Source organism: Hoplias malabaricus, chromosome 3, assembly GCF_029633855.1.
Source record: "Hoplias malabaricus isolate fHopMal1 chromosome 3, fHopMal1.hap1, whole genome shotgun sequence".
NCBI classification, from domain to species: domain Eukaryota; kingdom Metazoa; phylum Chordata; class Actinopteri; order Characiformes; family Erythrinidae; genus Hoplias; species Hoplias malabaricus.
In genome coordinates, this window is record NC_089802.1 from 30,816,052 (window position 1) to 30,835,582 (window position 19,531).

The window sequence follows — 19,531 nt, forward strand, 5'->3', positions numbered from 1 at the left end:
GAGAGGTCTTTTCCAAGTGTGTTGAAATGAAACATGTGACTTGATTTGGTCATAATACCACAAGGGCCAAACAAAACTGCTGCATTCTCCTCATTGTAACAGCCCAGTTCAGAACAGAGGAGTGAGGAGCAGAAGCGCTGGTTTTTAGCAGTTTTTACTCCGTTCTCTTTCTTCTCTGTTGTTGTTTTCTCCACTTTTACTCAGTATTCTTATTTCTTTGGGCTCATGTTTGTTTTGCTCCAATTAACCTGGTCATTACCTGACATAAACACGAGTGCAGCTATGTGATTGGAGAGACCCAAACGAGGAGGTGTCTGTACTTGATGTCGAATACAGCATAAAAACCAGGTCGATTTGTTTAATCCCATGTTTTGGGAGTCCACCGAAAACTGACTGGATGGACTTGTTTCACAGTGCCGGTTCGTTCCAGATCCCCAAAGAAGTGCACATGAACAGAAGTGATATTTTCTAAATATTTGCCCTAAAAGGTTTTTCTAAAATGATGTCACTGCCCCCTGCTGTGCTGGAGAGGTATAGCACACTTTAGATTAGTGTTCTGAGACTGTTTTTACAAACCAGAAAACCTAGATTAGCTAATAATGTCTGCTCTTGTAGCCACAGCACAATTTCTAGAAACACATCTAACACTTCAAACAATACATTAATCTGACTTTGAAAGTATCCCATGAGGATTGAGAAATAAACTAAAACGTGGTCTGCGACTGTGCCTTGACTAGAGAACAGACGCTAGTGTGTGATGAGAAATCTGAAGTAATAGCGCCATCTAGCAGAGATTCTAACTACATTCCAGTAAAACAAGTGTTATAGAGGACCCTTATTCTGAATCTGATATCATTCTTAAGATCAAATGTTATATTTGTGAGATTTACCCAAAATACATACACAGGTTTTCATTTAATTACTGAATAATGAACTTCGGTATATATCTTCTTTCTTTAATTAGCTTGGCCATTGTTATTATATCTTTATAATGTATAGGTTATGTCTATATAAAGCTTTAGGATTAAACATAGGCTATATAAGCGGACAGATTTGTGTCCAGAGTCGTGTCAGTTTAGGACCTAAAATTTGTTGAAGCTTCTGGACAGAATGCAGTCAAGCTGTTTAGATTAAACTAAGTATTTAACAGAGTTTCCAATAGTGGAAATAATGGTTTAAAGAACCATATATAAGATGGTTTTGCTTAATTTATAGTTTATAGAAAACCAAATGTATGCATTCAAACACTACAAAAAAAACTATATATACTAACATGCTACATCATGTCTACATTCATTGTCCTTATTATCAGCTCTACGTACCATATAGTTGCACTTTATATTTCTACAATTTACAGACAAATTTTTGGGAGTTGGATAAGTGCTGCAGTGGTGTGGTGATAGAGTGTTAGTGAGTGTTGCACTGCTGTGTTTTACATTATTCCAGTGACCTAATGCACTCAAATGCTGTACTACACCAAGTGGCGTATTGTACTATACTATACTAAAGAACATTTTTGGGGTAAATGATGACAAAGAACAGTACTTCAAGTCATTATTTATTGTCATAAATTAAGTTGCACCATTGTTGCAGTATTGAAAGTTTGGCACAAAGCAAATAACACAGGTATTCATGCACATTTCTTGGCTGTTTCGCTTCTCTGAGTGAAGACACAATCATAAATAAGAATGTATGAATAAATAGTGAGGCTGTGGCCAAGGACTAGATCTGGCATTCTTTAAACCAGTAAAGCTAGCAATTTTCATACAGGTTTTTAACCTGTACATATTCCTTTAAAGCCATCCGAGTCCATTTCTAGTCCCTGGTCCTTTATGGAAATAAACACTTTAGTGGTTGAAGTGTACAGTACAGTGATTTGTGTTAATGCACACAAATGAATGTAAGAAGGCAAAATGAATGTGAACCTCAGACTCCCTCCCTGAAATGATGATGACCTCAGGTTGCTTTAATGTCATGTTGTGTTTAGGCTGTTATTTGTGCAGATTTGCTTCTGAGGTGCAGAGTGCACCATTTGCAACTTAGGAATGGCTTAGAAATCTGGCCTGTCCTTCTTCAGTTTGGAGTAGTCCATGTTGATTGAGAAGAGCTGTGGACAAAAAAGGTTACAGTGTGAAAGAATTTGGTTTAAAATGTACTAGAATGATTCATGATGGAAAGGTTCACATAAACTCATGATTCTGTGAGTCAGTGTGAAGAACAGGTCATTCACGAATCAGCTATTCCTCACCTTGTATTGATCATTGGGGCCAAGCTTGTTCCAGGGCTCTGGGTTGTTGTTGCGATCCCACCTGTTTAAGGGTAAAATTGGAGTCACAACATTCCCAACAAAACAAAAAGTGAGTGATATGGAAGAGTATGTCTATTTTAAATTTAGCACTCACGAGCACTCAGGGTTCTTCAGAGCAAGACGACCAAGATACATCACTGACATGGTTGCTCCGCCGCCGATAAACACAAACAGAGGGATCAGCTAGAGAGAGAGAATGAGAGTTAAATATTTTATGGATCCATAATGTAAATGACAGACATCATGATATTTGTTTTCTTTGGAAGTAGAAATATAACACAAATCATTGAGGTTGTCCTAAGGGAGCTTGAAAATCTTGACAAGAAAAGGACAAATATACAAAATGAGTTTGAACTTTGTTCATTTTGTGCTTATTCCTTACTACCTACACAAACATCTAAATGAAGTGTATTTTGTTTCTTGTTAAATTATTCCTCAGTTGTTGGAGAATTATCTCCTCAGTTATATGTCTTCACTAATTTCACACAACAGTGCGCCTCCACCATCATTTTTGTGTTCAATTTGATGGTATTTTGTTACTGCATTGCTTTGTTATTGGATCTTACCACTGACTTTAGAGCTTTAGCTTATTATTTTAAACTTAAAAAAGAGAAGAACAGAGTTGTACACTTTGTTTCCTGTGCTGTAAGGAAAAGGGTTTCTTAGGTTTATGTCATAAAAAACCCTGGCTGTCTGAATACATCTTTTTGAGACTGTTTCAAAGCAGGAATGCTTAGCCATGTTGTTGACAGCATTTTTTCACATACGATAGGTCTTCTATCGAAAAACAACCATTTTAAACACTTGATTTTTCACTTAAAATGGTCCTAAAGGATTTTGCTGACACTTTTGTATGTACCCTTAATTCATTCGTTATTTTGTCCATATAACGATACTTATACAGGAGAATCAATTTAGCTTTATATACATTCTTACATCCCACTCTCTATAAAGTAAGCCTTAAGAGGTTTAAGGTTAAAAACGCTGCCTTAGAATACACCACAGCGCTGAGACAGCCTTTGAATGAGGGAATGAAAGAAGCACACTTGCTGACTAGTGCCTGCAGAAACACTTTAGTGGTTATTGAGACATAGCCCTTGCGCTCACTGCTGCTATGCGCGCTATGGCCAGTGGCGCATGCGCAGCGGCGGTAATAGCCCTGTATTCTTTTTTAGTGAAGGACGTTGGAATTACAGGAAATGAGTGACGGGGTTGGAGTTTCTCCACAATGCCCTTGGACATGTCCGAGCCTTTAGTGGACGTTGGGAACGTGCCTGAGTAGCCCCTCGTTCATGGATGACTCTAACAGAGACCTTTCTTTTCTATGGTTTATAGGAAACTGAATCTAAACCTATTGAAGGCACAGTGGCGTAGTGCTATGCCTCTTCCGATATCGCTGTGTGGATTTAATACTGATTCATCTTTAATATTGTTAATAAATACACTAGACTCGATTTCTCTTTAAACTACTAATTTCACTGAGTCTTCAGACACCATGAGACAGAAACAATGACCAGCCCACAAACTACACACAATATTTAACAAATATAGCACAATATCTGATCATAAATGTGAGTTTTTTCAATCAAACTACGCTGAGGCCTGGGTTAAAACGCGTGTACTTACAGCCGGGTGGCTCCTGAGCTGCTTGGCCACGACGTTCAGCATCGTACTCCCTTAGGTTTAGAAAATTCCCCGATATTTTAACGTTAGTATCTTATTTTTTAATCAGTTTTCTCCGGCACTCGGGACCACGTTCCGATGCCCGCGCTGACAGAAGACATAAAGAATTCCCAGCAAGACACGCCCATTATTCACAATTGAGCAAATCAGAGAAGAGGACGGGGAAACTCCGTGTTTTGATTGGTTAATGTCTGTTACGACCCGCCCAACATTAGCTTGAATATTATGAAGGCTACATTGAACACATTTTAGAGCACAATTATTATTGATAACGGTGTTTAAAAACGTATCAATAACATACATTATATTACAAGAAGAGGGGAAAAAAAAACCCGTTATTGATTCACTGTGTTATCCAATCAGGGAGGGGCTTTCCAAATGGAACGCGAAAAAAACCCTCCTCCTTCTGATTGGCTCAAAATGCTCTAAGACCCGCCCACCGGACGGCCATGATTGGTCAAGGGATCATTTTCATTAGATCCACAGCCAATCCGAGGCAGTCCTTAGTGCTGTAATATGAAAATCATTTTTCACCATCAAGTAAGCTCTAATAGAACATACACCATTTTTGTGTGTGTGTGTGTGTGTGTGTGTGTGTGTGGGGGGGGTAAATTTTTTTTTTAAATGTTCAATAACATGCTGGCTGAGTAGGTGTCCGCAAACAGCCTAAACGTAGATGTGAAAGGACACAAACCAGTTAAAACAAGTTGAAATAAAGTGTTTTTTTTTATTATGCTCCAACTGTCTTTAAAATGTATTAAACAAGAGACTATTTGTGTTTTGTTAACATTCATTTTATAGAAAGCACATTTCTGGACTTGAACAAATTTTCCAACAATCCTGCAAGCAGCCCGGGGGCACACGTCCATGGAGGAAACCCCCCAAAAAATTAAAATATAACTAGACACATGTACAAAACTTGTCTAAAACAGGATGTGTTTTTTTTCTGAAACACATTGAACTCTCAAGTGCAAGGTTTCTGAAGTGGTGAAATTGAATGAGACAACACCGCTCACATTGTAGCTTATGTGGCTAACAGCTAACCATCCAACAACCAGCATAGCTGCCCTGAAATCAGTATGTTCAAGTAGAAATACTAAATACATGTTCAATTTAGTATATAAATGGGTTTGGCATACACAGTATGCTGTGCAAACATTCATTAAACTAGAAAATGGGAATATCCTAGTCTCTCCAAGACAACCTTCATAGAAATAAGTAAATAGAAAATATCTATTCAGTACCTTAACAGTGGTAAATAGGTATTTTCAGAAACCCTGTAGTAAATATTCAGATACTTCCAACAAGTACGAACAACATTTTGTTGCCTTCTGTGATGGCCAAAAGCAGACTCTTAATACCTCTATAAAAATAATTTCTTATATTTTAAAATAGCAAAGGCATAGTTATTGTCTCCTAAAAAGTCAGAACCGGTCAGACAGTTTTTATCCACTGTCTCATTTCAGTCCCAATGCATTTACGCATCTTCTCATAACTTGAACACAAATGAAAATAAAGCCCCAAAAAAACTATACATTCTTCTATTAAACTCAAACATACCATGTTCATAGGTCAAGAACTTTACATATAAATAACTCATAGTGAAATACACAACAACCTTTAGTTAAGTCACAACACGCCTCTGAAATGTGTTCCCACTTCCATTTATAATGAAATACCTTATTTGATTCCCTTATACTCCCCTAAATATTAACAACAATACCACACTGATTAAATTTTCACTCACCTCACATAGATCTAACAGACCATTTGCAAAATTTTGATTGCCATGCCTCAGAAACACTAAATGCTCTAAAATGTGTCGGAAACACTTCAGAACAAACCTGCAGTAAAAATGGCACAATCTGCTTAATTTAGCTAATTAATTTTCCTAAGAGTTAAGATAAATCAATCAGACTAAATGTTGTATATATAAAGTCATAGTACACATGCCTTTGTAACATTACATTTAAGACTGTGTGAAAGGTCCTCCTCAGCATTTGAAGTTGTTAAGGCTAGCTCCAGTGTTAGCTTTAGCATCAGCTCTATCTTTACTAAAATCTTCACTTTGGTATGAAAACTTGCTGCTTTAAACATGCCAGAAGTCAGCCAAGCTGTTACGCTGGACTGATTAATAACATGGTTTCCAGAATTGTTTTTGTTGGCATAGAACTGACCTACATGTAATTCTTAAAAATGTGCTTTATTCTAGTGTGCTTTCAAATTTGCCACTGATTATTTTTAGTTTATTAGCAAATAGTTTGTAATACCTCACATGCTACAAAGCAACAGTAACTTACAAGGCATAGAAACAATAACTAGTGGAGGCAAGAATATCTCAGAATTTTGCAAACTGTCTTTATAAAAAAAAAAAGGTGACATTTGTGGTGCTCTGGTGTGCTACCATTCAAAACTGCATTTACAAAATAAGAGATTCGCCCTCTTTCCATTATCTAGCCAAACAATTATTAACTAAAGCTACCCCACCCCTCCCCAGTATCTCTACTCTGCTACAATCGCTCACTCAAAAACTCTTAAAAAGACACAAAAACTGCCCTGCAAAGCTAGGAACTGGCAAATGTATGAAGGCTTAAGATGCATTTACACCTTGATCCATCATCATTTTAATTGCCGTGTTGCCCATCGCACCTTTACAGACAAGTTCATCTCTTTGTTGCCTCATTAGTCTTATTAGATTTATAAATTGTTTCTTCTCATTGCAGACCTTGAAGTGTGGAAAAATCAAATTTGTGGTGGAGTCTTTGGAGCACATCTTTGGTCTTTTTTTGTCACAAAGCAGTGGTGGCTGGCTCTAGAGGGCCCATGTACCCTGTTACTGTAACTACAGGACTTGCGGGCTGACAGACTCCGCCCTGCCCCACCCAGCAGGACCCAGGAGACACTGAAAGGCTCCTGAACAGGAAGTCCACAGAGGGTAGAAGGGGCTTCAGAAGACTGACTGGACAGAAGGCAGAGCCTCCATGAGGTGTGAAGTTCACCTTGTTGGGATCAGGGCAGGAAGAGAGACTGGAATAGTCCTTATACAGAGAGCTGGGGATGAGAACATGTTTAATTCAATATATCAAAGAGTGTATTGTGATTAGACAGCATATAGTTACACATATACACAAATATGTCTGAGGAACATTTTCTGGAACATCCTGGGTCAGTTCTCTCCATTACACCTTGGTTTTGTTTTAGATTAAAAAAGTTTTGCAAATCATTTTAGTCCCATCTTTAAAGGTTTATTTATACACAAGAGGTTAAGATACATAAAAGATTGAGAAGACTGCTGATGAGTCCTGATATAAAAAGGTTAATACATGCATAGCCTTTGGGATTTATTTTATATTTGGCAAATACTCTTATCCTGAGCAACTCTAACCATAGAGGTAGGTTAATGCCAATTTAGAAGTCTTGCCCAAAGAAGTGTACTGACTGGTGCTTTTCTACTACGTGGGATCAGCTCAGCTCTTTTTAGCTTGTCACTTTTCCATTAGCACAGTTCCCCTGAAGGAAAAAAAAAGGAGCTGGTAATGTTGCGAAACCCCTTCTATAACAGGAACCACAGGCTTTGAAAACTACACCGGCGGTAAAGTTAAGTGTTGTTTACTTTATAATTACTTTATATTAAGTGTTGTGTGCTGTATATTCTTGTATTGTTTTTGTTTTTTGGACTAAAGACGGCTCCACGCCCCAGGTCTCACAGATCAGATTTCCTTGTTGCACGTAAGATTTTTCGTTGGGGATTTTTGCCAGCCATTGGCCCAAGGAGAGTTTAAACCTCTCAAGGTAAGGTCACAAGCTGCCTCTATGAGTCGAACTTAAAATAAATGTGATATCTGCTGTAACTTCAGAGATTGTACAAGTGGCAATTTTGTGCTGGAGCTCTGCATTTCGTGGTGATTGTCAGGTCTCTCTGGCAAATCAGGCGCTCTGTAGGGTTTACACATCATGATTTAATACCTACTCGACTCAGTTGGAACCCAAAACAAGCAGGGACCAGATTTGGCCAGTGGAAAGTACAGTCATGTAGGTTCCATGGAGTGGAAAAAAGTGCCAAATGTTTCTCTCAGTATAAATAAATACATTTTTTAAATGTTTGACTGGCAGTGTAGGTTTTGGTGCTTTGAGTACCACTCACATGTTCTCCTCACACACTCTGACTCTCTCACAGCCCTCCGGCGGCTCCCTCTGGAAGCAGTAGCTCTTGTTGGGACGAGGTGAGCAGGACAGGAGGAGAGAAGCATCAGCTTCACTGCTCAGAGGTGAGGGGCAGGATGGAAGAACACTGCCAGACAAATCTATGCAAGAATAGTAGACAAAAATTTTAAAAACTGTGTCGAAAAGTGAAGCGAGCTTGTAAAGCCAGAAGTGGCCAAAGAGCTTTACATCTACCAGACAGTTTCTGATGTGTCAGTTTAACAAGTTATGTAAGAGACTGAATTGTTTACCACTGTCCACATCTTGTACGCACTGTGGAGAGGCACAAGGAGTGAAGGAGTGTGTGATGGAGGGATCACTTTGAAAGCTGCTGCTAGACCTGAGAGAGGGAATAGGGGCTCTGTGTCCATCAGGGATTTCTAAAAGCTGAAAAAAGAAAAATAGCATTTCTGTTAACGAGGTCTTCTACAGCTTGACACATACATGTATACGTACTCATACATTAACTATACAAGGGAAATCCCCTTTTGCTGCACATGCAGTGCTAGTGCTCCTGCTCTGGAAAGGCTAAAGTATAGAACTTTGCTGTGAGGAACTGATTGCCCCTTGCCACAAGAACTTCAAGTTCTGAATTTGGAGGATTTGTTCACCACCATCTCATTAGATGAAGTTTCAGCACTCCAGAAAACAACGCAGGGGGGCTTTATACCCTTCTACTCCATGCTTGGCATTGGGCATGGAGCTTAAAGTATAGTTTGCTGCTCCAAACTATCCCCTGCTATTAGCAGCGCTTTTCTATTCATAACATGTGTGTGCAGATAGATTAGACTGTTAGTATTAAACAGATTGCCGTACCCTACTTTTCTGGATTGGGGACTGTAGTCTGAAGGCTCTCTCAAGCTCTTGGTCCAGTCTCTCCTCACTCCGCCGCAAAGGACAGGGCAGCTGAGTCAAAGATGACAGAGGGATGGGCACAGGCTGGGACTGACCACACACACAAAGAAGAAGAATTGGCATTGGGAAACAGTGTGCATACACACATCTGCCATAACCTTAAGACCAGCTCCTCATTTCCAAACTCATAATGCATGGCTTAAACAAAATATGCAGAGCAACAGATGGACTTATGTTGGAGGTGCACCTAAAGTGACCAATCCGTTTATTAGAACTCTATACATGTATTAAATCACTGACTACAGCCCACAGTTTCTGATGTTCAGATGTTATTTGAGTGCAAAATCCTTTTCAGCACATAAATAGCACTGACAAGGTAGTGTGTGAGTATGCTAGGCCGAGTACACCACCCAAACCTATTCACACAAAGTGGGTCTGTGGTCACAAACTAACCACTGACGCTAACAAATTATAAATTAACAGATGAGTTTTAGTCTCATTGTCAACCAACGAACTGAGCACACGGACAGCTATTGTAAGTTCTTGTTTGTTCGTGTCATATTGACTGTGGTAGGTTTGTGTTTTGTTTTTTCTAACTCGTCTGGGCGTTTTCCATGATCAATCGAGAAACAACCAAACGAATTAATTTGACTGTGGATGTGGTCAGATTACTTTTCAAACTGCCAGCTAGGAAAGTGTGCTTGTTATTTGCCTGTTTTGTTTGCTATTGATTTGTAGTGTTGTAATTGTAAAAAAGACCTTGTGTTTGAAAAACGCATGTTTTAAATTAATGTATTATAATAAGTAATAATAGGAATTATATAACACACAAAATTCCCTTAAAGGTAGGTCAGCATATTCACTGCTAAAACAGCTACTACTGGTTGAGCCTATAGAGGAGAAGTTAAAAATCAGAGAATTTGATTTAGACCAAAACATGTAGCTGGTCTTTGACACTTAGAAGCTTGTTTGTATTTAAATCACTCTTCCTGTTGTTTCATTCTGCACTCCTCTTCACTTCCTCTGATATCTGCATGCTGGAGTGTGTTTGTGTTGTTAATGTTTATGCATCTGCCACCCACAAACCACTGAAGTCGTCTGTATTTCAATGGGTCATCCCCCCCAGCCCCCCCCCCCCCCCCCCCCCCCCAAAAAAAAACAACAAAAAACACACACAAGCACTTTTCAGTTTTCCAAACCCCGGACAACCACATTTCAGATGTAAATGTAATGTAAATGGGTTTGCTCCTTATTCTTATTCACCATGAGGATAGACATAGCATTACTTCTGGGAGGTTTATGTTTGTCAATCATCATAAAACATGAGGAATTAAAAGGGTTCTTCACACCTCTGAAATTAAGGTTAGTTTTGAAATGAAAAGGGGAAATGAGCACGGAGTATGTGGAACTAAGAGACAGGGCATTGAGAAACAAACTGAGTTTGTGTGTGTGTCTGTACAGACATAAATAGTGGCCTCCAGGGTTTTGTATTTTGTATATATCCTGTCAAAAAACATAAAACTTTATAAGCAAGTTTATCCTGATAAAAAAACTTAAATACTTTATTATATATTAAATACTTGCTACTCTGTATATCAATTAGTGAACTAATAAACTATACCACTGCTTTGGAGGTCTCATAATAACAGGTTCAGGTCAAGTTCAAGCTTTAAATTCAATAACCTTGCAAGGCCTCTAGTGTCTGAGTGAGAGCTAGTTTTACCTGGGCACAAGACCAAGTGTGATGGAGTCTTTCATGGAAGCCCCCATAAGCTCCAGGTTTGGTCCTGTGTTGCAACTGCTGCTTCAGTTTGGCAATCTTAAAATACCGAAACAGGGAAAGAGGGGAAGTAATGAAGTGACAGATGAAATCAGTATTCTGCAAAACACCCTGAATCTCATCACATGGTTTTTAAACAGACAAACAACAACATTGCAATACATACATCTCGTAAATGGTCTCCATTTCCCCATGATGCAGAGCGTTTGTGACCTCCAGCTCCATTTCTCCCAGTTTCTTCTGGCCAATGGGTTGAAATCTATATTTTAAACAGAAAGGATCATGAGGTCATCAATTTCAATTAGAATTAGAATCACTTTTTTGGCCACTGTGCTTGCACAAGGAATTTGTTCTCCGAATATAACCTAATCCGTGCAGCGAAACACACGTTTACACACACACACTAGTGAACAGTAGAGGGCAGTGAGCACACATGCCCAGAGCACAGAGAGCAGTTGGAGAGCCCTTGAGGGAGACATTTTCAAATCCAATTTCCAAGTGAGAAACCATTAATATATATTTCAAATAATGTTCAAGGCAATAAGCTAGACATATCATTATGGTTCAACCATGCTTTATCTGTACTTTAGTAGTATATTTAATAGATAAATGTGGTCAAAACTGTTATTCACTGTTTCTCAACTAAATTCAGTGACAAAGATTATTTTAGCATCAAAATAAGCTGCAAGAGCAGTTATTACTCTGAAACAAATGTAAAAATTTGTTAAACAGCTTGATAAATACATAATCTCACCTTTATACAGGGTAGGTATTAGACAGTATTCCGCATTATTACTACTCTCCAATAGTTTATTTATATATATATATATATGTGTGTGTGTGTGTGTGTGTGTGTGTGTGTGTGGAAGGCCTAGAAAGCACATTTGGCTACACACTATGTGAAAAAAAAATACAATAAATAGCAAACAAACAAGCAAAAATAAATACTCAAGTAGTACCCACATTTAAGCAGTTTCCTTCCTTTTCACAGCTGAGCCACCATCAGGCCTAGAGCTAGAACATTTGCGTCAAATTTAAACCTGAAGCCTACTGCTCAACAGTTAATAATAATAATAATAAATGTTAATATAAACTTATTAATAAACTAGACCTTTTTGCTGTGCCATTATTTTATGCTATAAAATCCTATAGGTACATGGTACAGACACTCAGTTGTAGAAATATAATAAAGTTAAGAGTGGGAATCTTGATTAATGTCATCTAAGGTTTTAATGCTTTAGTCACTTCTGACGGAAATGCTCAGTCCGTTACCAGTTTGGTTTAGTACACCAAAACGGCACTCAGGATATCACACACTTACAGGATGGTGAAGTAATGCACAAGCAATTTTCACATGCTAACAGGCAGAGAGGGAATTAGATGTGAGAAGTGCTGTTGAAACAGATGAAACTTTCAACTCATCCCCCAACCCTGCAGACACAACCACACCCAATCCACACACTGCCCTGAGAATGCTCGCAGGCCTATAACTTGCACTTTCAGTTCTGAATGGAGAAGATTACTCTGCTACTCTGAGACTAACAATCTTAACCCAAATATGTCCTGTCCATTTGGAAAGGTTAATTTCCATTCCCAGTGTTCTCTGAGCTTGGCAGATCTTAAGAGGACTGACTGTTAATGACACTAAATTCAATTTACACATGTTAACCAATCAACAGAAACTAAAAAACTGGTGTCAGATCAGCACAGAAAGACTCCAGGCTGTAGGTATAATGTCTGCAGGCAGCGCAGTAAGGATGTGGCTTCTGCTGCTCGCCTCAAGCCCATGAGAACAGAAAGCGAAAAAAAAGGTTTCACTAACACCTCCACCAAGAAAATCAGCTGCATCAGCGAGTCATGGACCTCTGCCCATTTTTTTTTTTCATTTTCCTTCCCTCTCCTCTCAGTCTTAATTCATGGCTACAGAACTCATTTAAGTAAACGGGTGAATGGCTAGGATATTGAACATAAAACCCTGAAATGATAAAGACTAAAGGTCAGATTCCAATAAATGTGCACATCTAAACAGTTCAGCTCAAGATGCAACATTCGGTGAAAGGCCTTACACTTCTATGCTTCTATTACAAGAGGAATAGAAGGGGAAAGATCATACACATCTGTAGAAATGTTAGAGCATGTGTGAGTTGTTCACTGAAGTTTTCAGAAAACAGAATAGGTTTCAGTAAAAATTGTCCAATCTATTGTCTATGACTGTATACAAAGCAATACAGTTAACATGACCCAGCCCCCAACACCCCTCACCTGTAAAATTTCATCTTTTTGGGAGCATCCATTTTGTTCCCCTCTCTCCCCATCTCTGGGCCACTGGCCTTGAAGGTAAGAGCCCAAAATTCTGTCTAAAGAGAGAGTTCTTCTGATCTCCATCTGGGTCTTGTGTCTCACCCGAACGTTGGTCTTTTCAGCTGATGAGAACAAGAAAAACATTTTAAGATCAAGAAGAAATAAAAAAAAAAAAAAAAAGAAAAGAAACTCTCACCATCTCATCCAGATGCAACACACTTAACCAAAAAAACTCCAGGACTTTGGTAAACAGTGTTTACTTGACAAAAAGTCCATATCATGATAAGGTAACAATACTGATCCTGATGGAAAATGCAGATTGCAAGACATGCCCTGAGATACGCCTCACATGCGGCACTGAATCAGTAATGTGGAAGGCTTTAAAAGACTGGCATGTTTTGAAAAACAATGATTTGTTGGGACAATATTAGCAAAGTTTTCCTCTGGATCATAGTAATTATGTTGAAGTCCATCAAATTTCGTAGAACCTCCAACACCTATCAATACAAACAGATGCAAGGAACACTATTCTCTTTTCGGAAACAGGAATGATCATTTTACTGTGGTCAATATTTCACATTTATTACAGTGCGGATTTAGGATATTCTCACTTCCAAATCAAAGGGCACCATGAACATGCTGTCTTATGAACATGATATCACATGCTTGCAATATTCAACTCTCACACACTACTGCAGGAATTGCACACCATCAACCCATATTTTGGAAATATTTGGGACATAAGTGTTTGTGTTTTTCGAGAAAACTTTCCACCACCCCCCCACCCCCCTTGCAGTACAGGTCATGCAAAATAAAGAACCAGGTCACCGGGGGGGGGGGGCCTCAAGCAGCCAAACAGCCAGGAAAACAATAACTTCACATGAAGGTGTGAATGGGGCATTTCACCACTTTTCACATCAGCATGCTGCCACCATTCTTAAGGCCCTAACGTGTCCAGCAAGTGGGCTAATCCACGATTAACACTGTTTTGTGGCTAAAGAAATGGTTTGTGGGCTGTTCCTAGGACCTGCCTGATTTGGTGTTCTCTAAACCACTTCCTCAAATCTCACATGACTCCCTCAGAACTAAACATGGAGCATTAAAGCAGAACATTAAACATGCACTAATTTTGTATTGTGTGAGGATTACAACAGGTTTACAGCCCATTCACAGTCATTAAAATGTATTTGCACACCGCTTTATTGCTAAAAGCAGTTTTACTGGCCAGTGACGGGTATAAAAACCATGCCCAGACACAACTGTTACATTTGTGAGGAAAATGGCTTCATTTTACTTCTTGCCATCCATTTTCGTTCATGAAATGACGGCACTTCGGCAAAGCACTCCTGCTTGCTACAAGGGCCACAAACATTAACAAACTAGGGCTACTGATCAGCCAGAAGTCATTTAGGGTTGCTTTAAACTCACATCCAGTTTGCCATGACCAGCACGACCACATCTTTGTCGGAAGTGGGTCAGACCTTTTTATTTGTGACATTTGGGCCCAAGGAGCATTTTTAGTGTGTGGGCAACTTTTGTGTCATATGTGGTTTGATACCAGAGAGTGGACGAGAAATGTCCTGTCTTTGACAGAAGTGTCCCACATCCACATGCAGCTCCAAATTTAAAGTTTTAGCTTTTGCATGTTATTTTAGTCCTGGTGGTCCTCAGGCCTGAATGTTTTGTGTCCTCACTCCCACTTCATCTTTAGAGGGGGGTGTAAATTAGCTCATTAGAGAATTAGGTATGTTGGAAGCAGAGGAATCTCTAAAATGTACAGGGCAGTGGCCCACCAGAACCAGGTTTGATAGCCAGTAATTTATACCAAAATGAGAAGAGCCTCAAAGTTCAGGTCCTGTGTTGGATAACTTTTTTTCCAGAATAATCTCCTCAGTGTGTGCTGAAATAATACTAAAGAGTGGTAGGTGCTCATTAGCCACAGGCTAACCCCTACACACTAAACATATGTTTATAGATAGTTTAAAGACTCTAGCTGCTCATTTGTATGACCCCGGATATTATACTCTATTTATACTATTTTAAAGTCCTCCTGGGAATCAATTAAACCCCTAATAACTCACCTCTGTTGAAAAACCTTATGTAATGACCCTATGTTTGTGCAAACATCTAGAAACCATCCTCCTACATGCTACAAATACTCCTCTCTTTCCTGTAATGAAAAACTTAACATACCTCCCCCACCCATCACCACCCACAGTTCCATGGCTTTCCTTCTCCCGGTGACTGACATGCTGGGGTGGGGAGGGGTTTGCACAGTTTGCCTCCCCTCTGTCCTCTTTTGCTTGAGGACAGTGCACACATATATAAAAAAGATTTTACAAAAATATCTTTAGCTGTGGCTTAACTGTAACCCTAAACTTTCACCTTCATCCACCTCTATCCCCACCCACTCTTCCACCTCAGACCCGCAGTCTGAAAGATTTGACGGGATTGCTGCTTTAGGTTTGTGACACAAGAAATCCTGGCAGTCTGAATTCACTAGTTTGAGACCGTCTTTGTTACACCACTTGGCCTACTGTGTGGACTGCTTATTTCCCTCAATGCATCTGTTAGAGGATAAACACCACCACGTGAACGTTAACAAGGCACAACTTTCACTGAAAGGAGTCTTTAGTAATATGCATTTTTCTGTGAATGTTAAACCACAACTATGGTAATGCTATATTTTATCACATTTTAAACAAAAAAAAAAATCTAATGGTAATTGTGTCATGTGCGGGGGTCACTTTTGGACCCATTACTTAGCTCTTTAGGTAGCCAGAAACCAAAAACAACAAGTTTATTTTTAAACCTAAATAAAACATGTACATTTAAAAGGCGCACCTGGCTATTAAACCTGAGTACCTGTCTGTTATTATAATTCACCTACCTAGCCGCCAGAGGTTGTGCGTCACAAATCTTGATGAATGGACCAGGGCATTACCCAGTAAACAAGCAACGTTCCTGGTCGTTCAAAATAGGCCTAATAATAGTCAGTCAGTCAAAAATCCATCTTAATAAGTCAGTTAAGTGGTGACCAATTAACAACACCAATGGAGGTCTAAAATGCGTGTGTGTGGACATCTTTTTAACTTTCATTTTCAACCTTAAGAAAACGTTGATTAGACGTGAGTCACTGTTATTTCAACGTTGAATCAACGGCTAAATGTTTACTGGGTAGTCAAGTAGACCACAACATGACAAACAGGTTTTAGCAGGCACAGAATACATTTGTGCTGCTGACACTGCTAAAATGTCTACTTTTATTTGTTCCTCGAATTTACAGTTAATTAATACTAGTTAGAATATGAAATTAAATCGTCTACTGCACCTTTAATTATTACTTTTATTAAATACACAAACCCACATACACATTATCACACCAAGGACAGAGAAAAGCATAACAAAAAAAGAAAGATTGTATGGTTTGAGACCTTTAATGTCCTGTTTTGTGACAGTATCATTACCTGGAGCTCCGTTCCTCGGCTCTGGCCGGCGTCCACCGCGGCCACCGTTGCTAAGCATCGGACCCACAATTTCCACAGGTAACGGTGGCGACAACTTCACGAAACAAAAAAAAAGAAAGACTATAAAAACAAGCTGAAAACGTTTATTACTGACTGCATCTGTTTAATAAAGTACACAACGACTGTAATGAGTCGAACCGTGGTGGTGGAAACGTATTCCGACGATTTAAATAACTTTCTTTGCTCTTAACGAAGCTCGACCTGCTCCAGCTCAGCTAGCCTTTTGTGTCTTGGTGGAGTACCCCTTTAAAACCAATTTCTTCGTTTATCTCGAAAAACGTCTAGAGTCTAAACAAACGTCACAAAAGCCGAGTTTCTCTACAATATTATAAAAGTAGCTTCATTTCGTATACAGTCAGAATTAAACTCTTATTTTCCCCTTTCACTAATTCAAAGAAGTTTCTTTCTGCGCCTGTCAGCACTAGCGATACACTATATAAAGCACCTAGGGCGGTGCCAGCTTTCTAAACTCGCCATATGATTGGCCAGTGGTGAAATTTGCTTCATGCATATTGGCTACTGGCACATCCATCAGGCGTACTTTCAATATTATGGAAGAATATGTTTCATTATCAACCATTTCCCCTTTATTCTTTCGTACGGTTTACGTTTAAATTACAATTATATTACAAGCATTGCTTATTTAATACTCAGCTCATATGTTTTTATTTTTTTGTCATGTTATATATGATATATGACATTTAGCAGTCAGCTATACAATTAAATTGAACTAATTCTTTCTACATTGTCCATTTTATCAACTCCACTGACCATATAGCTGGGGGTTATCTGGGGGTCATGATTCTTGACTATTGAGGGGTTATTGAAGGGGCTGTGTTTCTGTAACCAAGCAATGCATTTATAAACATTTAATACAATAACATGATGGATCTTAGCAAACTCTTCGGATGTCTCAAATTATTTTTCTCTGTAACACAATTTTTCACATAAATATATATATATATAATTTATAATTTTTTATTGTATGTTGTTATGTCCCTTTTTAAAAAAGATTTTATTACAAATTATAGAATTTCAATTTCAGGCCTGTTCTGTGTGGAAGGTGCAAAACTAAACTCTCCAAACTCAGCTCTCTGTGGGTGGTGTCTGACCATGTGCTTTGGGGCAGATAACTGCAGGATTCAGCAGGAGCTCTAGTAGAGTGTCTGTGAGATAATTTCACAGTGTGGGAGTATGTGAGCAAGTGTTATCTTGATGAAAAGGGCTGTTTGAACCAAATGTTCAGAGCTTGTTACATATGAGTACATATAAACCGTCACTGTGGGAAATAAAAACTTTTATATACAAAAGAAACATTTAAGTTAATATACTTAGAATTTGTTTTAGGCCATTTAGGACCATTTTACTGGCGGGATCATATTGACATTTGATACATTACAATTGACAGCTGGGATTATTAAATGAAATTATTTTTAAATGAGTCTACTGCATTATCATGAACATAATCACAGTAGGTCATAACAGCCATTGATGTTATTTGCAATAATGCTTGATCTTGATTGTTTTTTTTTTTTGGTTTTATACAACAGAAATAGCACCTAAAAATGATAACATTTAAATGCACCCAAGTTAGCAGGTTCGGCCTTGGTCAGTACTCTGATGGGAGCTTTCATAGGAAGCTTGGGTGGCTGCTGGACTTGATGTTGTTGGGGCCCACAGAGGACCCTATTCCTGTGGTCTGTGTGGATTCAATATATAAGTGCAATGATGGGAACTATGTACTGATAATAATTCTGTATTTTGTATAAGAAATAATACAGCGGTCCTGACTCTGAGATCAGGAAAGTTATCATAAGATCCCTGGGTATTTCCTCGAAAAGAGTGATGTTCAGCTATATCTACCACTGTGGCTATTCTGGCCTCCTGATAATCCCCAGTTTAAAGTAAATTCTCTCAGTCCTCTCTCCCTACCTAGTAGCTGATGTGTGCTGAGTGTACTGGCACGAATTGGCTGATGTTGCATAATCCAGTTTGATGGGGCACATTGGTGGTGGAGGTGACTCCATAAAAAAGTGAAGTGCTTGTCTAGAGGCATTAGCGTTTTAAATGTAAGATAGAGCCATCAAAATGTCACAATAACAGTTTCACTTCATCTTTCCAAACTTTCATCTTATAAAAGTTATGCAAAGTGGCAAATTTCTTTTCCTGTATATGCAACATATGTGAGGCATTATTTAGCAACTGCTGCTGAGAGAAATTACATTTTTTTTTTTTATTTTGGATTGTGCTGATATTTGTGAGTAAAAAGCTCCTTAGCCAGTAAGGACATTGAAATTAAATCTAATCATTAGTGTTTATTAATTAAGGCCTTTCAGTACTGCGTGGAAACTGTTTAATCACCTTGCAGCTGGACACTGGACATTTTCTGTGTGGGGCTCTTTATACTGTGACATTCTTAATTAACAAATGATCTTAGCCTTTAGCCTATAATGGACATTGGTTCTCCGCTTGACCCCCAGGGCATAAAGAACATGGCTCTACTGCAGTCACACACAAAAACACAACAGTCGATTAAGGTTTGGATCACCAAACTAACTTTGATGCTAACTGGTCATTTTTAAGGGGAATTTTCAACAGTCTGAATTAACTTCATGGTAGAGCTAGCAACCAACAGGCCAGATAGCAAGCTAGCAAATAAGTTTACCAGCAGACATTAGAAATGCAGCATCATACAATATTCTAGACACAATAACATTTACTACATTATTCAAATGGTATAGATAGGGGTTAATATGTAAACCAATTCAGAGATGTTTTACTTTAAATATCTGAAGTGGTGATTAAAGTATGAAGTATTATTTAATACTCACAGAAAGCTACTGCTTATGTTAGTTTGCCACTGGTGGGTTTGTC

At 38.7% G+C, this 19,531-nt stretch overlaps 2 protein-coding genes across 3 annotated transcripts; both read right to left on the reverse strand.

The window, feature by feature from the left end:
* Window positions 1-1,550: 1,550 nt before the first annotated feature.
* LOC136692374 (cytochrome c oxidase subunit NDUFA4) lies at window positions 1,551-4,094 on the reverse strand. Its single transcript, XM_066665715.1, has 4 exons — window positions 3,935-4,094; window positions 2,403-2,491; window positions 2,249-2,309; window positions 1,551-2,107 (listed from the first exon to the last, which is right to left on the reverse strand). Exons 1-4 carry the CDS (start codon window positions 3,974-3,976, stop codon window positions 2,051-2,053), a joined length of 249 nt encoding a protein of 82 aa, XP_066521812.1. The 5' UTR covers window positions 3,977-4,094; the 3' UTR covers window positions 1,551-2,050.
* A 621-nt stretch (window positions 4,095-4,715) lies between these two features.
* Window positions 4,716-19,526, reverse strand: LOC136692929 (protein FAM117A-like). Of its 2 annotated transcripts, none has more exons than XM_066666667.1 (9): window positions 19,489-19,526; window positions 16,598-16,691; window positions 13,092-13,252; window positions 10,996-11,088; window positions 10,773-10,868; window positions 9,011-9,139; window positions 8,446-8,581; window positions 8,136-8,295; window positions 4,716-7,042 (listed from the first exon to the last, which is right to left on the reverse strand). In XM_066666667.1, exons 2-9 carry the CDS (start codon window positions 16,653-16,655, stop codon window positions 6,781-6,783), a joined length of 1,095 nt encoding a protein of 364 aa, XP_066522764.1. In that variant the 5' UTR covers window positions 16,656-16,691; window positions 19,489-19,526; the 3' UTR covers window positions 4,716-6,780. The 2 variants fall into 2 exon arrangements, with proteins under 2 accessions (XP_066522764.1, XP_066522763.1); XM_066666666.1 differs by lacking the exon at window positions 19,489-19,526 and adding an exon at window positions 16,796-17,062.
* Between the last annotated feature and the right edge of the window lie 5 nt (window positions 19,527-19,531).